Source organism: Narcine bancroftii, chromosome 4, assembly GCF_036971445.1.
Source record: "Narcine bancroftii isolate sNarBan1 chromosome 4, sNarBan1.hap1, whole genome shotgun sequence".
In the NCBI taxonomy this organism is placed as follows: domain Eukaryota; kingdom Metazoa; phylum Chordata; class Chondrichthyes; order Torpediniformes; family Narcinidae; genus Narcine; species Narcine bancroftii.
The window spans coordinates 133053462-133080583 of record NC_091472.1 but is presented as its reverse complement, the minus strand read 5'-3'; the positions used below and the strand labels follow the sequence as shown (position 1 = coordinate 133080583).

General features: G+C 41.2%; 1 protein-coding gene across 1 annotated transcript in view; it reads right to left on the bottom strand.

Annotated features, from left to right (window-relative positions):
- Nucleotides 1–6911: 6911 nt before the first annotated feature.
- LOC138761172 (proline dehydrogenase 1, mitochondrial-like) overlaps nt 6912–27122 on the bottom strand; it is a 36056-nt gene continuing 15845 nt past the window's right edge. The window contains exons 4-14 of the mRNA XM_069932880.1: nt 22472–22621; nt 21212–21276; nt 20454–20570; nt 18939–19018; nt 18174–18255; nt 14720–14812; nt 14291–14437; nt 12111–12286; nt 11215–11313; nt 9898–9986; nt 6912–9295 (exon numbers count right to left, since the gene is read on the bottom strand). Of these exons, the coding sequence (XP_069788981.1) occupies nt 9108–9295; nt 9898–9986; nt 11215–11313; nt 12111–12286; nt 14291–14437; nt 14720–14812; nt 18174–18255; nt 18939–19018; nt 20454–20570; nt 21212–21276; nt 22472–22621 (1286 nt within the window). The 3' untranslated portion in view covers nt 6912–9107. The remainder of the gene's footprint in view (nt 9296–9897; nt 9987–11214; nt 11314–12110; nt 12287–14290; nt 14438–14719; nt 14813–18173; nt 18256–18938; nt 19019–20453; nt 20571–21211; nt 21277–22471; nt 22622–27122) is intronic.

The following is a 27122-nucleotide window of genomic DNA, read 5'->3' as shown; positions in this document are numbered from 1 at the left end:
AGGAGCAAGGTTTATTTCACACAGAATGGTTAAAACTGGAACTTGCTGGCGGAGCAAGTGGTGGAACCAGATACAATTATGATGCTTGAGGGGCATTTAGACACTTAAATGGGAAATTAAAAGGTTGAGATAGACCTAATGTGGGAAATGTGTTTAATGCAGATGGGCCAAAAGAGCAGAATAGAACTGGAGGGCTGACGGGTCTATTTCTATGCTGAACTCTATGGTTCTAACCCCAGCTGATAATTATTCTGTGTTGTATTGATCAAAATCAGAATTTATTGCCACGAGCAGCCTTGCCGCTGGTGCAAATCCATGGGGAACAACCCATTGAGGGAGGCAACAGAGGTTTTTATTTGAAATCCCGTGACAGTGGGTCTGCACCCAAGATGGCGGCACCTATTAATCGGCAGTAGTTAGGAACTAGAGCAGGGCACCAGAGGATGGGAAGATCATGCACTGTCTGAGAAGGAGAAGCGGAGGAGATGACCCATGGGGGACGGTGACCTCGGCAGTGCTCCTGTGAGGGGTCTCTGCAGCCGAGGACCAGCGCATGTGGTGGCTGCTGGTGACTCGAGGCGAGGAACCCACAGAAGCTCTGGGCTGCTGGACACTGCTGTCGGGAGACTCTCGTTGGGCTGCGGACGACTGGAGACTGGATCAAGCGGCCTGGAGGGATTCCAGGTATCAGAACCGGGATGTGAGGAGGTGCCGAGGGTGCTGAAGGGTTCCTGATCATGTCAGAGGTTCGGATCCGGAGCTTGGGTTGCCGATGTTTTGGACTGGACTCTGTGTGGCTGTGTACCTGTGGGGGCTGCGGAAGCACTGGAGGTGAATCTATGGACACTTGGGGTGGGGGGGGGGGCTTTCTGTTGCTTCTCTCTCTCTGACTCACTGTAAGAACTGTAAGAGGTGCTTAGGCAATTCCTGCCAGTGGCGAATCAGGAGGCAAAAAGAAATTTCAACCAATAAAACACTGTTTTAATACTAGAGCAATAAATTGAGTCTTGATGAAATTTGGTGTTTTGTGACAGCATCATTAGTGCAAACAATCCTATTATAAACCATCTTACAACATTAGTATAAATTAAAAAAAATTAAAATAATAATACATGAAAAGTAAGGCAGCGTCTTTGCTTCATTGATCATTCAGGAAGCTGATGGCACCAGGGAAGAAGCCGTCCTTGTGCCGCTGAGTGCTCGTCTTTAGGCTCCTGTACATTTTCCCCGATGGTAACAGAGTGAAGAGGACGTGGCCTGGGTGGTGGGGGTCTTTGAGGATAGAGGTCGCTTTATAAAGACACCGCCTCATAGATCTCCTCAGTGGAGTGAAGTCTGGTGCCTGTGGAGTTTATTCTCGTGCTGAGAGTTGGCACCTCCGTACCAGGCAGTGATGCAGCCTGTCAGAATGCTCTCCACAGACCACCTGCAGAATTATTTCTAGGTCTTGGTGCCTATTCTAAAGTGCCCTTTCTGAGGCTGCATGTGTTCGTGAAGCATTATCAGGTTTTTTTGTGGCCACAATTGTCATTGCATTTCAGTGAATTTTTTGTTGCTCCTGAACCCCTTCCACAGCTGAAACACTAAAGCCAATCAGGTGCCTCACACTCTGACCCCAGTCAGTGACAGTCCTGCACAAGTGGCTGAAAGGGATGGCACAGCTAGTACTGCCACTGCCTCTCATTGCCAGCGTCCCAGGTTCAATCCTGACCAGCGGTACTGTGTAGATTTTGTACATTTCCCCCTTTGACCATGTGCGTCTCCTCCGAGTGTTCCCGTGCATCCCAAAGAGGCTCGATGATTCAATTGGCTTCTTTAAATTTACCACAGTTAGGGATAAAATGAGGGGATAGGGCAAAGAGGAGCAGAATAAAATGTGGGGCAGCAATGTCAGTGTAGAAGTTAGAACCCAGCACTGTCTGCAAGGAGTTTGTACGTTCTCCCTGGATCTGTGTGGGTTTCCACTCGGTGCTCCCGCCCTCCAAAATTTACAGGGGTTGTTGGTTAACTGGGGTATTTGGATAGCATGGGGTCGTGGGCCCGAAGGGCCTGTTACCGTGCTGTATGTCAAGATTAAAAATTTAAATGAAATAAAAGCTGTGAATAATAAAGAATTTCGAGTGTTGGTGAGGATTCAATGGGCTGAAAGGCCTATTGGCTTTCTGATGTAAGTGATTCAGTGACATTCCAATGGTATCTGTGTCCACATGGATGTGTGTGTGTGTGTGTGTGTGTGTGTGTGTGTGTGTGTGTGTGTGTGTGTGTGTGTGTGCACGCGCGCGCACTGTACATTTTCTACATTGAATACAGTGTGCAGTGTAAACAACAATCCACAGTAAGTTCAGATATTGTAACCTAAAGAAACTACTTTAAACAGGAAATAATTGCACAAAAGTTGACATCAGTATAAAGGAAGTACCGATTGTTGCATTTACAGTCTTTCCTAACTTTGAACCTAAATTCCGGGGTATTCTGAAGAGCAGCATTTCAAAATTCTTTGTCTAACTTGCTGTCCAGTAGAAATGTTCCCACAGCAAGCTGCTGCAAACAAGAGATTGACCAGTTAATCTCCCCTTGTGATGTTGGTCAAGATTATACTGTACATTCGCTGGAGTAACAATGGGAAACATCCATCTTTCCCTGAAAATGAAAGTAACTGCAAATAGTGGAAATCTAATTTTTTTAAAAACTGAAGATGGTATCAAAACCATCAGTCTGGAGAAGGCTCTTCGTCTGAACTCTCCCAGCTGAGACAAACTTCACCCCAAGACATTAACTCTACTTCTCTATCTTTCTGTCCTCATTGTTGCCATCAGGAAAGAGGTATCGGTGCTACAAGACTCACACCACCAGGTTCAGGAACAGCTGCTACCCCTCCCACCATCAGACTCCTCAACAATAAACTCAGTCAGGGACTCATTTAAGGACTCTTACGTGTGTGCTTTGATTTTTTTTCTCTGTATTAGACAGTCAGTTTGTTTATGTTCGTTATCCATTTACTGTTCTTTATTTGTTCACAATAAATCTGAAATCTGAGTCTGCTTCTTTCCACAGATGGTGGCTGACTTGCTGAGTTGCCAAGGATTATTGCTTGGATTTCAGGATTTCTCTTGATTATGTTAATATAGAGTGTGCAAATATATGTCGTTTAAAATATATGTGTTCTCATCCTGAAGTTGGAGTAAACAAGATGCATTTGTTGTGGGTAGTTCTTCTGGTCGATCTTGATTTTCCTGTTATATGTCCAATTTGAATAAGACCCAACATATGCATAACACTTCATAAGGTTTCAAAGCTATTGACATCAGGATCATTTGAATTTAGCTTAAAAATGAGGTATCAAAGTGATAAAGGTATCTTATGAAGTATATGAGTTGTTATAAAATTCCAACAAAATAATTTGAGGAAGGAGAACCTGGGCAGCAGGAATCTTTTCTTCCCAGCGACAAGATGCTATTAAAGCACAGTGCGCATGTGATAATGTGTCACTTCAGTGGCATTTGGGTGTTGGCTAAGGCAGGCAAGAGATCCCTTACATTGTTCTAAACCAGTTCATTGGACTTCTGCCGCCCAATTGGCCTTGTGGGTTCAGAAGCAGCAACATACCTTGAGCACTTCTTTCATTAGCTGATCCCAGTTCCCAAGTTACCTTGGATTCCTTTAGCAAAGCCAAGTGATTTTTTGTTTTGTTGTTGTGGTTTTTAAGATAGTGGACATAGGAAGGCAGGGATTTTAAAAAATGGTGGCGCTGTCATTGGTGTAGACCTGGGGACAATGGGGATCGGGGTCCTACTGCCCAGTCTCATTACTGATGCTTCTGAACAGGCTTTCAACGGCCTGTTAAAAGAGGGTGCTGAGTGCAAGGGCTCCTGAGGGGCCCTGGATGCTGAAGACTTCATCATCATGTTGGAGGTCTGGATCTGGGCTTGGATGGAAGGCTAAAGACAATTCCATATATGACATGTCTGGTTTATTACAAGACAATACATACTATCTGATCGGATCCTACCCTCCAAAAATGTATAGGCTTTGTAGGTTCATTGGTGTATTACGGCAACACAGGCAAGTGGTCTGGAGGGGTCTGTTATCGACACTTAAGATTATAATTTAAATTTTTATTTTAACTATTGTAACTAATCATCTTTTCTAACCCTCTTTGTTAGAAACAAGTTTTAAGGAATGGTATAGATTAGGCATTAAAAGTCTGAAAGATCTTTTAATTCAAGGTGAGAGGTTTGGAGGGTTATTGGCGGAAAGTGGGAGGTTTGAGCTAGTGGAGTTGTTCTAGTGAACCGGTGTGGACTCGAAAGGCCGACATGGCCTTTTTCCACTCTGTAAATGGTTATATGGATTCCCTAGATATGGGAATGTTGTCCTGCCAGAAAACTGCTGTTTCTTTCCTGTCACAGGACTAGGTTTTTAAATTCCTTGTCACAGAACTAAGTTTTTAATTCTGTTTGATAGGGGATTAGCAAGGTCAGTATCAGGGAACACTCTGCGCAAGAGAGAACTCCAGTCTCCTGCATTCTCTTTCACGTGGCTTCGCCTGTGAGATGGTGCCACTGTTTTGATGTAGTTTGTTCACAGACTGGGTAGTGACGTTCTTCTAGCTTACACACCAGTGTCATTCACTTCAATACCTTGAGGATGGGCTCAGGCTGGTAGCACATCTTTTACCTCCTATGGATGCTGTGAGATCAGCTGAATTCCTCCTGCATCTATGTTTTGACTCATTCACTTTTCTACTCACTGAACAGCAACTACAATGAATGGATGGGCTGAGAAACACAACCATAGCTACCCTGTATTACATTTGACTGCATGGTTCTGCAGAATAAACTTGTATGAAAGTTGGTTTAAAATTGGGAATTGCTGTGCTAGAATTAATGACCAGTGAGATGCAGGCAGTAAACAACCTAGCTCCACCTTCACTGGAGGCCCAGTTTTGCTCCAGAGAAACCAACATGCCTTGCCCTGCCTGGCAAAAAAAAACAAACTAATAGATAGCAGCATAATTATCCATAGTGTGAAGGATGTTGCCAGGTCTTCAGTTCAGTTACAGGGAAAGATTAAACAGGTTAGGACTTTATTCCTTGGGGTGTGTTATGAGCCCAAAGAACCCCAAAACCTTGCAGCAATAGATATTCACCACAACAAAATGGTTACTTAAACAAAAGTTGTTTTTAATTATCTTTAAACATGGAAACAGAATCAAACTTTAACTTGTCTCTATTAACTTAACTAAACCCAACTTAACCCCCTTCTAATTCTAAGCACACATGTACGTGATGTATGTGTAAATGTAAGAAAAGTACTTTGGTTTACAGTTCAATCTCACTTCTCCTTCTTCCAAGTTCTCTGGTTGCAGGCAATTCTTATACTGTGCCCAGAATTTAACATGTATAAAGTTCACCAGGCTTTGGTGCATGAAAGGTAAATGTTTACCGCTCAGGAAGGTTCTTTGGAGGTTTGCAGAGGGAGATTTGTTGTACCAGGATTTCCACAACTGAGGTACCACCATTAGTCACGAAACTTGCCCCATCAGGTTTCTCCAGATGATAACCTCTTTCTTTCAGGCTACCAGAGTTCCTTTCTGTTCCACTTATTCCAAGAGAAACATCAGATAGATAGCACTTCCAGCCATCTGCCACTCTGGAGCTTTTCTTCAGTTTCAACAACCACTGTTCAGCTGCTTTCAGTGTCACACAAACTAGCTGGGAGTTTTTTCACCTCTCTCTCTCTCTCTCTCTCTCTCCTCCCCCCCACCCCCCCCCCCCCCAATTGAGACTGCTAGAGAGCCCATGTGACTCTCTCACTTGCCACAGTAAACAAAACCCAGGAGTGACCTTTCTGTCCACTCTGTCAAAACCCTTGCAAAGAGCTTTTAACAGCCAGAGCATCTCCTCCTTGTTACCTTAATTATGTCATTTCAATTAGCACCTACTTGTGAAATGTGCACAGCATTCTCCATAGTTTCTGTAAATTCACTGAATATGAATTCTTCAGTATTTCAAATAAGATCTGTTTTAAAATGTGTGTGTGTATGTATGTAACCTACTCTAATTTTACCAATTTTTCTCCCATATATATATATGTGTATATAAAATACAAGTGAAAAAGAATAAGGGGAGATTTGATAGAGATTTACGAGGTTATTAGAGTTATAGGCAGAGTTGATGCAAGTCGGCTTTTACCACTTAGACTGGGGGAGATAAATACAAGAGGTCATAGTTTTAAGCTGAAAGGGGAAATGTTTAGGGGGAATTTCTTCACTCAGAGAGTGGTGGGAGTGTGGAATGAGCTGCCATCTGATGTGGTGAATGCGGGCTTGATCTTGTGTTTTAAGAACAAATTGGATGGGTACCTGGATGGGAGAGGTCTGGAGGGTTATGAAATGGGAGCAGGTCAGTAGAACTTGCGAGATGATGGTCAGCACAGACTAGAGCGGCCAAATGACTTGTTTTCTGTGCTGTAGTATTCTATTGTGTTTTTAAATCACACTGTGCTGACCACGAAACCAATAGATAGCAGCATACATATCCACATTGTGACATAATTAATTTTTAATCATGCTTTGCTGATCAGCGTTGCAATTGAACTAAACAGAGCTCCAAGTCTTGGGTTTTGCAAGGACATTCACATTTTGTGATAGCTACAAATCTCTAATGGGGCAAATAAAGGTCATTTAAAAATAAAGATGGTCAGTGATTGGGCATGTGTTGGGATCAAAAGACAAAAAATAAATACTTAGTAGGTCAATCAGTACCGAAAACATTAACATTTCTGAGATGTACATGGGCATCAGCTTTCCAATTGCAGCAAATTTTCACAGCTGCCCAGCTGTGGCTGACTAGTTTATCAGAAGCTTTGCTTAACATGAATGCTAAAAATGACACACGCTGCAACCAATACACGGACAAATAAAATTTATTGAAAACTTAAAGCAAGATGGAATACATTAAAGAGTACAAAAAAAATCAATGGAAAATAGTCAAATATTCCGCACAAGTTAGAATGAAACCCCTGGCATCAGTATCCCTGCAAAGGAACAGATCCCACGGTCCACATCCAAACCCACAGCATAGAAGAACCGCTCTATTGATACAAGCCTTTGGACATCTAGAGATCCCTCTGGTTGCTTATGTGCTACCCAGGATGATAATGAAAATGTAGATCTACAGTTACTTAACCCCATTTTCCTAATAACACTATCTCATTGCAGCTTCCCAAGATTTAGAAAAATCACCCATCTCTCAACCCCCCCCTCCCTCAACAATTTACTGCTCTGCAGCAGGTAATGTCCCCAATATCACAGCCTCCCACAAAAAAAAATGAAACAAAAGAAATAAACAACTTGCCTCCTTGGGCAGCAAATAACTGTAGCATTAGTGGTCCTGCAATGATCAGGCATAATCTCAGATTTGAGAAGAGTCGCTCTTCCTGTTATTTGCAATCAAGTTCTCCCTTAACCTGCCCACTGAGCGCACAAGTGGGCTAGAGGGGGAGGTTCTTTGTTGTGTCAGAGGAAGAGGAATCCCCAAAGTCTGCCATTGCACCCTGCGTTTCTATTTCAAGCACCATGCTCAACCATTCCAAAACATGCACTGTACCTCAACATGGCAACGAGAATGTAGAACAGCAAGCATTCAGAAATGATCGTTTCCCAACCTTGATCTCCAAAGCAGCTCATCTTGTTCGCCATCCACACGATTTGCACATTGAAAATAAATAACTAAATGATGCTGGAAATTCACTTTTTTTTCCTCCAAAGATGCTGCCTGACCTGCGGACTATTCCCAGCACTTTGTTCACATTACAGTATCCAAAACTCCTTGCAAACAGACAAGGAGCTGTGTCAGGCAGGTCTTTTAATTAAACTAGCCATCGACAACATGGATTACGTCTCTCCGCATCATTTGACCAGTGTTATACGCTTCCTCTTAGAGTAGGTTGCTCCAACTCAACCAAAATCATTCACGTCCAGCAAAATGCTTTCAATTAGGTCAGTGCGCAAGAGCAAAAAAAGCAGCAAAAACTCAGAAGGTAGAACAATGAGGGGAGTATAGGCTCTAACCTTTTGTGCGTAATGAGACATTTTGAGTGCAGAATTAACAAATTATATGTGCCGCAATACATTCAATCAAAATTCAGGTACTTAACAGAACAAGACTAATCAGCAGCTTACATAAGAGGAAGCTGTAATTATTCAGTCCACTACCAAGGCAGACAGTTTAATCAGTGCTCAGTAACTGGAGTGACTTAATACTGTGTAATCCAATCAAGCATCCTTCAAATGCAGTTTGTAGTTTCCATGACTTTGCATTCAGCTGACATTTTGACTCTGGCAATCAGTCCATGATCTAGGTCTTATCCAGCAAACCATAGAAAAACGACAGCACAGAAGCAAGCCCTTCTGCCCTTCTAGCCTGTGCCGAATTATTATTCTGCCTAGTCCCACTGGTTGGACCCAAATGCAGTGGCAACCTCCTGTAAGCGGAGGAACTTCTTGCTCCCCCAGCACAGTGATACCTGCATCAGGCGATTGGATTCCTACACAAGGCCAAAATGACAAACAGCCAGGCCCAACTTACCCCAATGTTTGGAAAGAAAAATCCTGAAGAATTATTTTTGAATTGCTTTAAAAAAAAGTTAATGTCAAGTAGTGAGCATCTAAACAGCTTGCAGCTTATCAGTGTCACAGGATGAGTGCATGCAGTGTCTGTGCTTACCTGTGCTTCTTCCACCTAATGTTATGCAAAATTGAGCAGGAAACAGGTCACCACCCTGTCATACCAGTCTAGAGTTTAAATATTAACTTCACACACTGTACTTTCATTAACTGGCTCGAGGTTATTCAACAGAAGTATGAAAAAGAACCATCAATCAAAACAGGGTGAGGCCCAGTGGGGCCTCATAAACTGTTGGCCCAAGAGGCAGAGTGATTATTATTTACTGGAAACTTTGCTTGAGGGGTGACCCGATACACGGGAGTTGCCTAAATTGAGTCACAGCACAGCCCTGCCTTCCTTTCAATGTGCTGCATACCTCAGAGACCACACAAACTACTTGCCAACGGCTGTTCTGGAAACCCGATTCCAAGGACTTCGCTAAAACACAGGTTTGCACAGCTCCCCCTTCATAGTCCTGCGTTTCAGTTCATTCCACAAGAGCTGCCGTTCCCGCTGAGTTCCTGCCACCATGCCTTTGTTCTCTTGTGCACGCCTGGACAGGTAGGGAAGAACTTCTTCCACTGGACCGTAGGGGACGTACTTGTACACTGGGTACCCAGCCTGGCCTGAGAGGGAGATAAAGAGGATTAGCTTGTAAAAATCAGCCCCAGCCAAGCTTGTCACATTATTGGGGAGACTTCAGTATTGTACAAATTTGCCAAAATGATTGCATCCCAGATCCACCGTTTAAATTCTCTAACATATCTCTAATTCTTTGAAGCCTGATGATGGGCCCAGGCCCAAAATGTTGGTTATCCTTTACTTCCTATGGAGTCTGCATGACTTGCTGAGTTTCTTCAGCACATTTGTATATTGAGCACAACCCCAGTATCTGCATATTTTCTTGTCTAACAGTATCTAACTCCTTGTTGATTTGCCCTCAAAGAATTAAATAGAGCTCAGTTATGTTTAAAAGGCACCACTGAATTTAATGCAGAGATTGATAGGTTTTGATTAGCCAGAGCATCAAAGGTTATGGGGAGAAGGCTGGGAAAATGGATCAGCTCATGATGGCTGAACAGCCTATTTCTGCCCTTATAATCTTATGGTCTTATAACCAACTCGTCTCTTCAATCTCCGCACCAGAATACAGCATCAACAGTTTCCAGAGCAGGACTTGTATCCACAACCACTGCCTTACCTGGTAACGGGTTTAGATCTTACTCACCAAGAGGGAAGCTGATCTGATCAGACATGCCCAACAGTTGGCCAAAGTAGATTTTCCTTGAAGATGGGTGGAGTCCTAGATCGTGCATCCTGCGAGGAAAAGAACTGTGTAGTAATGGGTATACACAACAGCACCTTGTGAGGTTTACTTCAGCAATGAAAGCTAGGACAATGCAATACATTGACTGTGGCTTTACAATCTTGAAAGATTCCCTCCATCCACTGACTCTTGGGTTTCACAGCCAAAGTCCTGGGCATAATACTGTTCTTTTATAATCCAACTGCAATGAGAATACTAAAACCAAAAGGAAATGTACGAAGATATATAGGTGATAAAAATAATGAATTGCATTTTGTCAGAGGAAGGACCAATGCAATAGCAACAGTAGATAACATCTCCAGCACCAATTGCATCTCAGAATCAAACCCCATCTGTTACCGGTAATCGTTTTTGGAAGGTTGTGTAGAATTAAGTGCTAGGTTGGCAATGGTGGGGGAACTGCATTTGATTCTGGACACCATCTCCCCCACACACATGCACGCACACACGTAAACAAAGAGATTGTGTCAAAGGCAGTGCAGATGAGGTAAAAGCAAGACGGGGAAAGCATGCTGATATTTCCTTTGCAATAAAAGAGGAAATAGGGGAGATCTCTAGAATTTTTATAATTATAAAGGGGACAATTTAAAATAAATAGAAAAAGTTAAGGAGGGGTGTTGGACAAAAATCTTTGCAGCTAGGGATTGGAAGAGATGCTGAAGGGACCCCTTATCACAAGCAAAAATTACATGAACACCCTCTTGGCCCAATAAATTAGACAGATCAAGATCTGGGTGTGATTTTGGACTAGATAGCTATTTCACAACTGGCATGGGTAAAAGGACCATGGCGGCATTTTACTGTGTCACAAAGGCTGACAATTCTATGATCTGGAATGTGAGGGAATGGAACCCTGTATCCCGAAATGGGCCCAAGAAAGTGTGAAGGAAATGACCACCATCTCCCAACATCCTCCAATTCCAATGACTATCGATTCATGCCGGGCACGAGAGGGAGAGAAACAGTGGAGAGGGGGAGATTTTAAAATAAACAAAATATTTGCAGCCACTCATTTTTAAGTTGACAAAACTTATCACAGTGACACCTAACTGGTGTAGTAAGGGGAAAGAATCAACCACAAACTACCAATCACTTAAACTGACATAACTTCTATCAGAGAAGGGGTACTAACTCAGCAATGTAATGAAGAAGACCGCATCCCATTACAAAACTAGAATGTTAAGCTGTATGACTGACTGCTGTGCTTGTCCTCATTACCTGTGCAGGGTGTAGGTGACTGTTTGTTCATTGTGTGAGGCCACCATTACATTGGCCCTTCGATTCACTTTAATTTCATCCAGGATGTAGTCCAAGCACCTGTAACACAAGCAACAGAATATCAGGAACCCCAGGCAACTCAACAGCACTCGGCCTTCTCTCTCTTATACATGCACACCACAACACTACTGGTGGGCTGCCGTTGGTGGGATCCAATGGTGCAGTGCACCACAACTTCAGATGATAGCAGGCTATACAAAGGATTCATTCCACCTCAACCTGCAGAGAAGGGAGAGCCCTTGTGGGTCACAAGTTCTAAGCTTCTGTCAAGGCCCAACTTGGAGGGTGTGGAATAGAAGATGGGCATAAGGCTACATCCAACCCCTGTGGTGTGAGCATCTGGTACTGCCTTGCTCAGCATTGAGCCGCTCTTTATTGGTTAATGATCGAGTTAATTCACCAATCCAGAGCTGAAGTATAGATTGACAAGGAGGACCTGCTCAGGGACAGGTTAAACCTTCTTTCTTTAAGTCACAGTTCCTTTGCACCTCATTCAGGATTCTTCATGAGGGGGAAGAACATTTGCCACCCACCTGGGAAATTTATGAACAAGGAGTTTGTGTGGTTTTTCTCCCTCATTCTGAAGATATATAGGGTCAGGAGGTTAATTGGACATGAGTGTATTTGGGTGGCATGGTTTGACGGATTGGAAGGGCCTGTTACCGTACTGAATCTCCACAAGTTGACTGTCTGTTAGTGTCACTTCGGGAACTTCCCTGACACCACCATTACCACAAGCAAGGAACACCCTCCCCAGATTTATGGAGAGCACCCTCTCCCCGCCTGACCGAAACAAGCTCCCCTCACTTGACTCCTCCTTTGCAGTTAATGAATACCTGTGGTACATGACGTTTGTTGCTTCATAGCTTTCGTTGATGGGATCCTCATAACCTATCTCCTTGGCACGTTTTCGTTCCTGATCCATGTACGCTCCCCTCACCAACTTTGCCCCAAAGTACCAGTTTTCTCGGCGAGACAGCTCCACGTCGACAGTCACGTTGTCGTAAGAATCCTGAGAGGAGATTGGAATGGGGGGGGGGGGGGGAGTCAGGGACGGATTTATTCCTTGGATGTAGACACTGTTGGCGAGGCTAGTTATTACTGTTCTCCTCCAAACCCAGCAACTTGCTTGTCCATTTCAGTGGTCATATAGGAACCAACCACATTGATTAATCTGGAAGTTGTACAGAGCCAGATCAGGTAGCGATATTGTTTCCTTAATTAGGCAGCAATATTGTTTCCTCAAATGAACCAAATAGTTTCCATGACAGGAATAAAACATGAGAGTCTGTAGGGACCATGAGTGTAGTAAAACCAACATTTCGGGCTTGAGCCAAGGTACGAGCAAAATGTAGGCAGGCACACAAACAAAATGGTGTGATGGGGTGGGGGGGAGGGAGGAGCACAGTCCCACAGGCAAGGGAAGGCACACCAGCAAACAAGGGGAGGACTCTGTGAATGTAGAGGTATGGAGAGCCGGAGAAAAGAAGACAGAGGTCTGGGGAAGAGAGGATGGATGGAGAGTAGGCTGGCAGAAACCAGAGAAGTTGATATTAATGCCATCTGGTTGGAGATTTCCCAGACAGAAAATTAGACATTGCTCCTCCAGTTTACAAGTGGTCTTGGTTTGACAGTACACAAAGCCACAGACAGACATGTCAGCGAGGGAACGGGGCGCAGAATTTAAATGGCTGGTCATTGGGAGATTCCTGTCTCTGAGGTGGACAGAGCAAAGGTCCTCAGCAAAGCTATCCCCCAGTCTGTATTCAGTCTCTCTGATGAAGGGAAGGCCAAATACTTTTCACAATAGTTCAACAGTTTCATGTTATAGCATGCTATTCCAAATATTTTAACTTAATTAAATATTTTAACTTAATTAAATTAAATGACATGTCTGCTGTGGGATTTAAGCTTCTTGTCTTGGATCAAAAAGCAGGTTTCAGGATAAAGGGCCAGTAATTTGACATCTGCATGGACCTCGCTGCATGCGTTTTGTTGAAAGCTTCCCTATCATTGTCCTTGGTACATTATTGATTACATACAGCCTTCAACAAGGATGTTCACTAACTACCTCACACATCCAATCGTCCTCTGGAACCTGCAGAATATTGAAAGAGTCAGATATAGTAGATGTGGAGAAAAGGTTTCCAGAATGGGGAGAGTTCAGGTCCAGATGGCACAGCTTTGGAATAAAAGGACATACCTTTAGAATAGAGTTAAGGAGAAATTTCTTCAGCCAGAGGGTGAATTCATTGCCACAGGCGGCTGTGGAGACCGTCATTTAAAACAGAGGTTGATGGGTTCTTGGTTCATAAAGGTATCAAAGGGAATGGAGAAAAGGCAGATGAATGAGGTTGAGAGGGAAAATACATCAGCCTTGATTTAAATGGTGGATCAGATTCATTGGTGCAAATGGCCTGATTCTGCCTCCAAGTCTTGTGCAGGTGGAGGCATTTAATTTGTGTGACTGTCTCCATGGTTCACATGGCTGCACATAATGGTTGTAGTGCCTCTCTCGCACCCAATCCAGGCTGACACTTGTGCAGTGCCACGAAGGAGGTGCTAGTTCCTAAAAAGAGGTCCTGCATGGAAAAAAAGACCCCGTCTGTCCTCTGAGATAGATGAGAGATCTCACGGAACAGTTGGGAAAACGAGCAGAAGAGATACTGGCCAAAGTACACTGCTCATTGAAGGAGCTGGGAGATGGCGCACTGGCTGTTATGTTACATCCAATGTTTACAAGTCAGAAGTAGCTTGGCTGTTACATTCACGGGGGGTGTAATCCTGTCACAAAACCTACTGGTTAAAAACATGTTTTCGTTCTCCTCTCTGAAGGATAGCCACTACTCCCAGGTTGGGTGATTTATATCCATCATTGAACAAAATCAAGGCAATTCCTTCAGTGATTAGAGGGGCATGTTAAGGAGGAAGCGCTCGAGAGCATCAGGAAGTCACGCAATGTTCTCAAAACTGGGAAGTAGGAAAGGGAAGCACAGCGTGCAGTTTCTGACCTCACCTTCAGGTAGCACTGGTAGGTGTTGAAGATGGCCGGCTTCTCCTTGTTGAACTTGCGCTGCATCTCCAGGGTTAGCCTGCTGATTGCTGGCTGGAAATATGTCTGCTCGGCATCAACCATTAGGCAGACCCCCATCTCCATGGCTTTCTGTGGTGGGTAAGAGTGTTCACAGGTTACCATTATGGTCTCTCTCCCAGAGAGTCGCTACGCTGCTATAGTCCAGAAATAAACTTCTAGTGTTGCCACAGAATGATGCATCTGGTCACTTCAATCATTACTAACATTAGCACCTAATTTACTAGGAAGTGAGTTCAAGGCTTGTGGGAAAGAACATTTTTTAGGCAGGAGAAATGCACTGTGATTCAGGCATCTGGCAAGTATCACTACTTAAAAATAAAAATGTTTCCATCATTTTAGACCTTTTCCTACCTTTGCCAGGACATCCATTCTCTGCAACATCCTTTTCATCTGCATTTCTTCCTCCTCTGTGAACTGTAGAAGAAGTGGCTCAACCTTGCCCGTCTACAATAAAACAAAACACGTATGTTACTCCATCCTCCCCAGCCATACAGTCAAAAAAATCAAACAAATTCAAATAGCAACATTTCAGCCATTGTAAACTGCTTTACAAACGTTTACTGAACCAAATATAGATGAATTTTGGTCAGGTGACCAAACATCAGTTTTTCAGGGATGCCTTACAGAAGAAGGTACATTGTCTAGATTAGATAATATTCCAGCTTGGGTTTTTATAGAGTTTAAAGGATCCCCAGGATTTTATTTATAAATGGAATTCTAAATTGTTAGTTGCAAATAGGGAATCACCTATTTTGAAACATTTGATTGAGTTGTGGAATAATATTGATCATGAAATTGGTATGAAAGGTTTAATATCTAGAAAAATGCCCATATGTCAAAATAAGCATTCCATTTTCAATGGATAACTGCTTTTTGAGGATTTGGAGACGGGTTGGTATTAAGAAGACTGAGGATTGCTTTGAGAATGGGAAGTTTATATATAACATTCAAATGAATTAGGGAAAATTTTAATGTACCTCATAATACTTTTTTTTAAATTATCAAGTTAAAACTTTATTATCTGGTAAAATAGGGCCTAGTTTGATGTTACCTAATCAAAGTGAATTGCAATTATTGATTTGTAATACTAAGTATAAATAAATTTATTTCTGTAATGTATAATTTACTTCAAATGAACGTCCCCAAAATTGCATAGATCAAGATTAAGATGGGATGTAGATTTACAGACACAAATAAATGAAAAGGTTTGGATGGAGCTAGGTAAGAATAATATGACTAAAATTATAAATATAAGATATAGGTTGGTCCATTATAATTTTTTACATCAATTATATTTGACTTCACAAAAATTATATAGATTAAATCCTACTATATCAGATATATGCTTTAGGTGTAGATCTGAGATTGGAACTTTTTTGCATTCAACTAGGCAATGTCCTAAAGTTAGATATTTTTGTACTTTTTTTGAACGAATTACAGGAGACAAATTCCCACAGGATCCGATGTTATTTTTATTGAATAATATTAAGCTTATAAGACTAAAATTAAAAATGTATCAAATTGAATTTGTGTTAATTGCTTTAGCAGTTTCTAGGAAATGTATAGCAATATCATGGAAGTCAGAAATAGATATAGATGTGGAAAGATGGCATGCAGAACTTCGTAAAAAGTTGTATACCATTAGAGATGATTATGTATAGTCTGCAAGATAAATATCAATTGTTTTGGAAAATATGGCACCCAGATTTACAAAATGTGGGCTTGCATGCTTAATAGACTCTCTGAAGATCTCACTTCTTGGTAACCTCCAATATTAGAATTTATGTGATAAATGTTTTATTCCCTTGGCATCTTCCGGTTCTTCTTTCTTTTTTTTTTTCTTTTAAGGTTTGGGGGTGAGATGGGGGTGGTGGAGTTATACATAGCATGTAAAATTTTTTGAAATAATTTTTGAATTGAATGTATTGCAATTATTTCTGTGGTTAAAAAATTCAGAAATAAAATGATTTAAAAAGAACGATGAAGTAGGAAGATGCCAAGTTTTGTGATGGCAGAGACAAGAAGTGACAAGCCCATGCATTGTGCTTTGATCATCATTCAACCGTGATTGACAAAATGTGATGGTCTTTAGGTGGCCTGCAAGGATGACTTCAGTCTATTTCACTGAGTGAATGCATCTACACCCCTAACACTAATTTAGGGTAACCTAACCTTGGCTGTAAAAGTGATTATAAAAAAGCTGAATGCATCTGAATGCACCACTTCACGTTTCAACAAACTCAGGAGTGCTTAAAGGAACCCTGTGGTGGGTGTTTTACTACAGTATTTGGCCCAAGCAAAAATAAAAAGATCATTCATATCCTAAAATCAGCCAGACAACTGGCGAAAACAAAGCACATGAACGCAGAGACAGCTTAGTTAAAAAAAAGGGCAGAAGAAAGCTGGAAGGTATGAAGAAAAATATGATCAAGATATGTGGATGTCATTGAGAGAAAATAATCTTAATGATGCCCAGGTAACTGCACAACCCCTCAACTGGGATTGTGTCCCATCTAATTGTGGCCTTGTAAATTCAGAGATGATAGAAAGCCTGCTCCCACCTCAAGACACGAGTCGGGTGAGGGGGTGGAGGTGGGGGAAAGGAGGCGGGGAAGAGGATTATGTTCTGGGAGATCTAAGAGCTGTTGGTGCCCAGGAGAGACTTGACCCAGGAAAATGCACATCATGACTGTTTTCTACCAGGCAACAATCCTGTTGTTGTCTTAAACACAAACATTTAGATCATTCCAGTTTTTTTATTCCAATTACATTTTCCCTGGTACCTGTTTACATCAATGGTCTGCAGTATTGGTGTCCATTTTATATTTACAAATCTATTCTCCATCTTTCAAAAAATAATTTGAACTGAATCTTGATCTTTCTTATGTTTTTGTTCCAGTGCAATAGTACATTACATGACGACCACTATTATTTAGGCAACTTCTAGTGGAGAATTTTCCCTTCTCACCCTTTAGTACAGTGGAATATCCCACATCCTGCTATCACTGATACCTAGATATCTCATAGTCCCTTCAACTATTTATACCTATGTATTAAAATAATACATAATATAACCGAGCCATTCACAACCCTTTTTTTTGGCCATTTAGGACTCTACTCAAGATCCCTGTGAAATAGTCAAGTTTAGTTGGTTTCTCATGTACTTCACTGCTACCGATTACATAAAACACAAAAACAAATCATGAGAAAGAAACTTCACACAACTGCCAGAATAGATGTTGAATGTGATTTTATAAAGTTCATGGTCTTTTTGAAAGCAAAGCATTTAAAAGCTCTCCTAAGATTTTTTTGCCAGTAAGTGCTCCCTATGAATGACACAAAGAGTAAAGAATGAAGATATAGCATTTTACAGGCGTGTGATGAACCCTCTGTATTCTCCAACCACTGAGATGGCACCTTCAGCTGGCATAGGCAACTATGTTCTCAAATGGAACACTGTTCTTGTTTTATGTCATTCTTAACTTATTTGAAAAGAATCAGTTCCTTAGAATCTGTTTTAATCATTCTGGCAAACATCTCTTCCAATAGCTCATTTCCATTTCAGAATCTGGCATAAACCATGAGAGGAGCATCGCTCTCTTGCAAAGTGGATTCGCCAAATTCTAAAGAGAATTTCTTGGACTTTAACTTAATGACTACCGTAATTGTTTTTCAATTGCCCTTTCCATCTTATCAATTCTTCTAGAAAGAATGGAATGACTTAAAAGAATTGCAATCCAACCATCAATGCCAGCTATTAAACCCATCCTCTCTATGTTGCCTTGTCCTATTTAAGGCTTTTTACCTGCAGATTTGGAACCACAAAGAGTTTGGCAACTTTTGTGCGGTTGTCAATCAAATTATTCCAGTCCAGCAGGTCCACGGTGCTGGAAACAAAGAGAAAGAGCACATGAGGCTCAGTAACCTGCTGGTGGGCATGTCTCTGCCAATCCAAGATTGAGGACATGCGTGTCAGTAATTTCCCTATCATCCCGTTCTGTTCTCAACTTCATCATTCTCAGTATTCTTCATTTACCTCCTACCATGTCCATTGGTCTTGCAACACCAGAGGTGGCTGTTCAGCCCATCGAATCCATGACAGCTTACGAGGGAGCAAACACATTAACCCCATCTCCTCTCTCTCCTTATTATCCCTACACAGTGTGAGAACATTAGTAGAAGTGGGGGTCAGGTCGGGGATGGAGAATGGAGTGAGGTTATCACGTGCAGGAGCAGTGTAACTGACCATCATGTAATAGAGTTCGACCATACCTGTCAGAATACCTGGATTCTGATTGGCGGAGGATACCCCTTAACGCTGGAGGAACCTCTCACGTGACTCATTGATAAACTTGCCCACGCATTATACTTTCTGCACTTGAAAACTCGCATGTCCCCCACCAGCCGCCAGGCAGGATCTGTGTAATTAACGTTAACGTCAGCGCTGAAAGGATACCACCCAGAAAACCACCAAAGAATATTCTAGAAAAGCAAAGGATGTCAATAAGCAGCACAAAGACCTATATATTGAGCAAGATGCACTGAAATTTGCGTCAAACCAGGTGCTCACCCAGACAGTCCAATCTTCTCTCCAGTGAACCAGTGAGTGATCTCATCCAGGGTACCAATCCCTAGTCTAGCCAAAGTCTCCTGTGCCACAGAACAAAGAGAAAATGCTTTAGATAGCCTTCAAACCAGGTCTGAGCTCCCCTCTCTTTCTTCGACATTCAGAACCAAGTCTTTGGAACCCATTTCCCTGCTGGATTTGTAGTTGCTGCGTTTCTCCTCAGCCTTGAAAACCTGACCCACAAGATGAAGGAGCAGAATTAGGCTATTTGGCCCAATTCGTCTGCTTCACTATTCAAATCATGGTGGGTATATTTTTCCCTCTCAACCCCATTCTATTGCCTTCTCTCCTTAACCTTTGACACCCTTACTAATGAAGAACCTATCAACCTCCACTTGAAATCTAGCCAATGACTTGGGACCCACAGCCATCTGTGACAACAAATTCTACAGATTCACCACCCTCTGGCTGAAGAAACCTCTCTTCATGTCTGTTCTTGAGGGATGTCCTGTTATTCTGAGGCCATGCCCTATGGTCCTGGATTCTCTCAGTATGAGAATTTTTTTTTAATATATTTACTTTTCCCAGAGGGTGGAAGCAACCTCAGTAAATATATTTAAGACAAGATTGGATCAATTTTTACATAGTAGGGGAGTTAAGGGATAGGGATAGGGAAAAAGGCAGAAGGGCAGAGTTGAGCCGATCATTGATCTCACTGAATGACAAAGCAGGCTTGTCGGGCTGGATGGCCAAAACCTGCTCCTGTTTCTTAATGCTTAAGTAGACGTACAGCATGATGACGGGCTCTTTCCGTCCATGAGCCCGCGCCGCCCAATTGACCTGCAATCTCGGTACGTTTTGAATGGTGGGAGGAAACGGAGAACCCTGAGGAACCCAATGCAGACACAGGGAAACCAGACAAACCCCTTACAGGCAGTGCTGGATTCGAACCCCAGTTGCTGGTGCTGTAACAGCCCTGCTGCCCGCCTCTTCTCCACTAGGACGCAAGCTCGACAAAACAGGCATTAATAAAAGTTTTGTGTTTTTACTTCAAACACAGTCTCTGCAGATTTTCGTGTTTTACTACTTAATAAAGGCACAGTTTGATAAACATTATTTGTCCCTCCTCACCCAATGAGGTAGCTTTACTTGAAAGATTTAATTTTTCATTGTTTTGAAGTATTGAATTATGCTATACATCTGTCTTGCTATTAAGTTATCAGCACAGGGCTCAACAATAAGATATGCCATCTAGCCAAGTTGAAAGCAACTGAAGAGTGCAATGTCCACCTGGTTTTTGACCTGGTGGCCTGACAATGGGATTGGGAAGGTTCCTGGAAGTGAATTACTGCTGTCCCACTGGACAGCAAGTATCTCTCTCTTGTTCCTCAGAACCATGTGGTAAAGACTGCAACAAACTCCCACCATCTCTCTGAATCATCCTGCTCCTGGGAACAGGCTTGCTTCCTTTCCATCCCAAGCCAGTACCCACACAACCCCTTTGATTCAGGTACTCACCTGCAAATGCTCCAAATCCAGCTTTGTGTCCACAGCAGCCTGGCCAGCCAATCCCTGCTCGGCAGCCAACTGACGGAAGAAACTGCGCCATTTAACCAGCACCTCAGAGAACTGGAGCTACGAGGGATAGAGGGGAAAAGCTCAAAAGTTGCTCTGGTCACGTTAGACTGGAATCAATGAACCTCCTTGGATCTCGTGCCAAAAGCCCCAACTTGGCAATTAACCTCAGTCGAAGCTGGCTTCACCCTCAGTAAACTACCCAGTCCCTAGAAACCAGGACAGTAATGACCAAATAATGAAATGCTTCCAAATGAGTAAAAGAGGACAGTTTAATATCCATTCAGGAACATTACCCAAGGTAGTTGGGTCAACATAGCCTCTTCACGTAGGATGACTATGCCAGCCCTGGGAATTCTATAATGTTAGGAGACTTTCCCTCCAAAATTCAAAATGAGATGAGCAACCAACTCATGATCTTCAAACAGTATGATCCACACAAGGACACATTCCCCTCATGGGACTGTGGAATGTATTGCCTGAAGAGATAGTAGTGGCAGATACTCTCAAAACACTTATCAAGCATTTAGACATGCATATGAATGTCAAAGGCATGGATGCTTAGAGACACAATGCAGATAAATGGACACAACAGCATCGCTCTGTCTCTCTGTCTCTCTGCCTAAAGTTATTCAATATCTCCCAATAAACCCCTGGCCCAACAGCTCTCCAATTGTTGGAAGAAAAATCTGATATCCTACCAGAAACTGTGGTCTCCCAAGTGCTGTCAACTTGATGGCAGAAAATCCATCCTCAGAGCTGCCACCTGCAGGGTACATTGAGCAAAAGATCTCTCAGGTCAGGGAATTCCAAACATCAACAGAGACACCACCAGGGATAGAGGTAGAACAGCCAGTGAGGAGCTAGGCATAAGCTACAGGGTCAAAAGCGATCCAGGCTCCATGTACATGACAGGGGCAACAATATAACAGCCAGTGAGCAATGGGATCAGGGCCAGATTAATGCCAACTGATGTCTGAAGCACAGCACAACAATGGTTCCCCCTTGGCCCTTCCATTGTCTAACTGGCAAGACATTAAGACTCAGTAAGTGCTGGATGTGAAATAATAATTAAAAATTCAGTTTTCTTCCAGGCCAGACTACTATATTATATTATAGCTATATCAAGACACAGACCATCACATACACCTACTTGTTGTATTTGTATATATATGGTTTTTTTTTCATTTATTGTGGGAGATCCCATTTGTGGGGCCCCGAGTTCAACTGCATCATGGTAAATCTGGCACTGGAAAAATCTCTATGGTGCTCACTTCCCTAGGCACGTGCTTATCCAGGCCTGATGGGATGTAAACTGCATGACCAAGGGCAACACAGTCCCTAAGGACCCTGGGTGCGTGTTCCAGCAAGGAGCAGGCTATAAGCAACAGGAAAAGGAATAACCCAGACAGGGTATATGCTGCAGAGATGTAGAATCTCTCCAATCTGTTCCACTGTAGAGGGGTTGTTTATACAAAGTGAAGCAATGTGTATTAACTTCAAAGCTAATGGCAACTACCCAAAAAAAGACTGGGGTGGAACGCTGTTATGAGAAAAGCTTCTGTGTCGTTCCAGGAATAGAAATAATCTCTTTTAATAGACAGGTCAAATGCATGGAACAAAATCAAACCAGAGGCAGTACTGCCCAGAGCCCTCAATATTCATTTTATAGTTTGTGTGTGTGTGTGTGTGTGTGTGTGTGTGTGTGTGTGTGTGTGTGTGTGTGTGTGTGTGTGTGTGTGTGTGTGTGTGTGTGTGTGTGTGTGTGTGTGTGTGTGCATGCGTGCGCGCGCCACACACACACACACACACACACACACACACACACACACACACACACACACACACACACACACACACACACACACACACACACACACACACACACACACACACACACACACACACACACACACACACACACACACACACACACGTGTGCCAATAAAATATTTTCATACCAGAAGCCACAATGCACTTCAAGAAGGTCTCCAAGTACTGATCACACTTGGACTCATCTGCATAAAAGTATGTCCGGGCACTAATGACATTTTCTCTACGGTCACCAAACCGCCGATGTGGCTGGAATTTCTTCTCTCGTTGACGATCTCCTGCAAGGATAACAAACTTCAATAGAATTGACTAGAAATAATGCCACCTGCAATGCCTGGGCCTAATCTACAGGTAGCAAGCACAAACCATCTCAAGATCGCAAGATATATGAGGAGAAGTAGGCCCATTGGCCCATCAAGTGTGCTCTGTGATTCTATCATGAGCTGATCCATCCTCCTACTCAGCCCCACTCCCCAGCTTTCTCCCCATAACCTTTGATGCCTTGACTAATTAAATACCTGAAAACCTCTGCCCTAAATACACACAACAACCTGGCTTTCACAGCAGCCTTTGGCAAAAAGTTCCAGATTCATGTCCCTGGCTCAGGAAATTTCTCCACATCTTTTTTAAATTGACATCTTTTTATCCTGAAGTTGTGCCCTCTTGTCCTAGACTCCCCTAACATGGGAAATATCCTTGCCACATCTACGCTATCCAGGCCTTTCAAAGCTCAAAATGCCTCTATGTGGACCCAGAGTACACTCCAGGACCTGACAATCATTCTTTATATGCTAACCCTTTCAACCCTGGAATCATTCTAGTAAATCTTCTCTGAACCCTCTCCAATACCAACATGTCTTTTCTCAAAGTCAACATGCAGTCACAGAAAAATAGGAGTGGCAGTCGGCCAGTTGGACAAGCCAACCTGCTCCATCTTTGGCTGTGGACTCAACCCCACTTAACCACTTTTTCCTCATGACCCTCAATTCATCTGTACTATTGACACCAAATCACATTGTTCATCTCATCCATTCCTCATATCCGTTTCCAGTTTTTAAGTATTTTTTTTAATTATAATTTTGAGGGTTTTTCAAAGCCGTATCCATCTCTTCATGCGTTAACAAATTCGAAATCCAAGCCACTTTTTCATCAAAAATTCTTCCACGAAATAACAGATCATTTTGAAAATTATTTTAAATCTGCTCATTGATTTTTTTCAACCATTTGAAATGTCTCCATGCATTCTATTACCATTCTATTACCTTCCCTGATAGCATGCATCTCTTAGCCTTCTCTAATGAATACATCCATCACATCATTAAAATGCCATGTCACTGGAACAAGACCATACAGGTAGAAGCAGAATTAGGCCATTCAGCCCATTGGGTCTGCTCCACCACTCAAATCATGGCCAATGTTTTTCTTCTCTCAACCCCATTTTCCTGCTTTCACTCCATCACTTTTGACACCATTGCTATGAAAGAACCTCAACTCCAAATTCACCCAATGATTTGGCCTCCATAACCGCCTGTGGCACCAACAAATTCCACAGATTCACCAGCCTCTGGCTGAAGAAATTTATCCTTATCACTATTCCAAAGGGACATCTTTCTATTCTGAGGCTGAGCCTTATGATCCTCAACTCTCGCATCTACAATCTTCGGACTCTTTCAAAAGTCTAATACTCTCAACAAGTGACTGAACAGCATGAGTTACCAGAATCTTGCTCTAGTGCTTTAATTACTGTAATCCCGAAAAAAGATAGAGACCCATTGAAAGTGTCTTCGTATAGACCTATTTCTTTATTGAACGTCGATTATAAAATTATAGCAAAAGTGTTAGCAATCGACTTGCCAAGTATTTACCTAAATTGATGCATGTTGATCAAAGAGGTTTTATTAAAAACAGAAATACTTCAGATATTATTCTTCGATTGATTAGTCTGGTCAATGCATATCGACAGCAGCCCAAACATGGTGGTTGCGCTTGACGCAGAAAAAGCTTTTGATAGGGTCGATGGGATTTTTTATTTAAAGTATTGGAGAAGTTTAAATTTGGCCCTTTTCTTATTGGCTGGATTAAAGCTTTATATACGAACCCCACTGCTAGGGTGGTGACAAATGGTCAAGTCTCATTATCGTTTAAATTGACGTGTTCAACTCGACAAGGTTGTCCATTGTCACCAGCTCTGGTTGCATTGGCTATTGAACCGTTAGCTCAAGCAATAAGGCAGAATGAATAGATAAGAGGGATGAGAGTTATGGATGAAGAGTATAAGATTAATTTATTTGCAGATGATGTTTTGATATATTTAACAATCCCAGAACAATCATTGCCACATTGCGGGAATGTTTATTACAATATGGAACATTATCTGGATATAAAGTTAAACTGGGACAAAAGTGAAATTTTGCCAGTTGGAGAAGGAGACTATTCAGAGTATAAAAACATTATAAAACTGAAATGGTCTGATAAAATCAAATATTTAGGAATAATTGTAAATGCTGAGTATCAATCTTTATATGTTAAATTATGTTCCTTTATTAAAGCAGATTTAATTAAGTGGAAAGATCTTCCGTTAACTTTAATTGATCGAGTTAATTGTATTAAGATGAATATTTTTCTTCGTATTCAATATTTATTTCAATCAATACCATGTTCTCTTTCAAAGGGTTTTTTTCAGGATTTAAATAAAGTCATGAGAGAATTTTTATGGAAAGGTAAATTACCGCGGGTAGCATTATATAAACTTACTTGGAAGTATGCATTAGGTGGGCTTCAATTACCCCATTTTTTAAATTATTATGAAGCAGCCCAGTTGAAATTTATTAGTAGATTGATGGATTTGAACCAACCCATGAGTTGGGCTAAAGTTGAGATGGCTTGTATTTCTGAAGTCGAGGTGTATCAATTTATATTTCGATGGAATGTAAACTTGTTGAGGGAATATAATATGCCGATATTAAAACATCTATTAAAGCTATGGACTTTTTAAAAAATAAGATTTTAGGATCAAAAGGTAAATTGAAAAAGAAATAAGCTGATTGTTATATAATGGAGTTAAAATTGTCAATTTACCTTATATAATAGTCATTTAAAGAGTTGGGATTCTAAGGGTATAAAAACGTTACAGGATTGTTTTGTAGAAGGACAGTTTCTTTCTTTTAATTAATTGAAAGAGCATTTTGATATTGCTGAAAATTCTTTATTTGTTTATTATCAACTTCAAGCTTTGGTGAAAAATATGTATGGTAGAGAGATGATTTTACCTGTATTGACGGAATTCGAGTCTTTGATTTCTTCTATACCAAAAAGGGGTTATATCTCTGTTATGTACCAAGTATTACAAGATAATACAGATAATCTGGAATGGGAAAAGTCTAAGTTTAAATGGGAAAATGATTTAGCTTTTGTTTTCCTGAAGACTACTGGGCAGATACGTGTCATGATAGTGTTATTAAATTGACAAATGTGCGGTATGAAATGGTTAATTATAACTTTCTACATCAGTTGTATTTAAACCCCAGAGAAATTGAAAAAATATGGTTTTAGTAATTTGGATTCTAGTTTTAGATGTGGTGTATGTACTGGAACTTTTTTTACATGCTGTTTGGTCTTGTGTGTATGTACAACCATTCTGGGATTAAATTAAGTTAATTTTGGAAAAGTTACCATTAGATCCATCTATTTTTTTTTTAATGGGTTATATGATTCCTTTAAAGGGATTAGGGTTGGATAAATTTCATATTGCATTTATACATTTAGCATTGTCTGTAGCTCGAAAATGTGTAGCAAGTGCATAGAAAGATAACATAGTGATTAATATAATGCGATGGCATAATGAATTGAAAGCTTGTATTGTTATGGAAAAAATTACATATAATCTGCATAATTATTCTTGTTTTTGTTAATAAGTGGTTACCATTTTTGGAATATATGCATTTAGATATATTTTGATTTATTATATATTCTTAGTTTCTGTTAATATATTTTTGGCTCTCCTTAAGAGAGCTGGCTGATGAGGTGGGAGGGTGGGTGGGGATTTGATTTAACTTTTTGGGGGTTTTTTATTACTTTTTTTTCTTTGTTTTAAATATATATATATATATTCATATAAAATTTTCTTTATGGAATGTATTCTTTATTACTATTAATGATCCTGCAAATAAATAAAGTTTTTAAAAAAGTCACTGGTATGTAAACAACAATCCATTAGTGAAGTCTCATGGGCACTCTCCATACCAGTGTTTTCTACTTTAAGCATTTTAACTGATTGAATTTCGATATCTTGCTTTTTAAACAATAATAATGTATTATTTTTCATTTCCAATTTCTTTCAGAAAGCAACAACTCATGCTGTGTTAAGGAGCCAAAATGTAGCAATGTTAAAACATGCCCAAACCTTCATTCCTTACAGGCTAATTGAATACATGGGTATCCAAATTATACACAATATTATCCTGGAGGGAGAGCATCTCAATGGTTAATGCTAACACGAGTTCTGCAAACATTTTTTAAAAATGTTGCACAGTACTTTTAAAATGTTTGAGTGTTTTATGAAACAAAAGGAAACACTCAGCAGGTCAGGTAGCATCTGTGGGGTCTCACTTTATTTTGATAGAGTGATAATAAACTTGAACAGCATGGAGCCTTCCCCCCTCTTTATATGAGGATCTGGAATCTAATAACAGAATAAACTGCAGTGCTGGCTTGGAACAACACAGAATGTAATAACTACTTTAGAAAATAATTTTACTTTACAATAACAATGCCATCCAT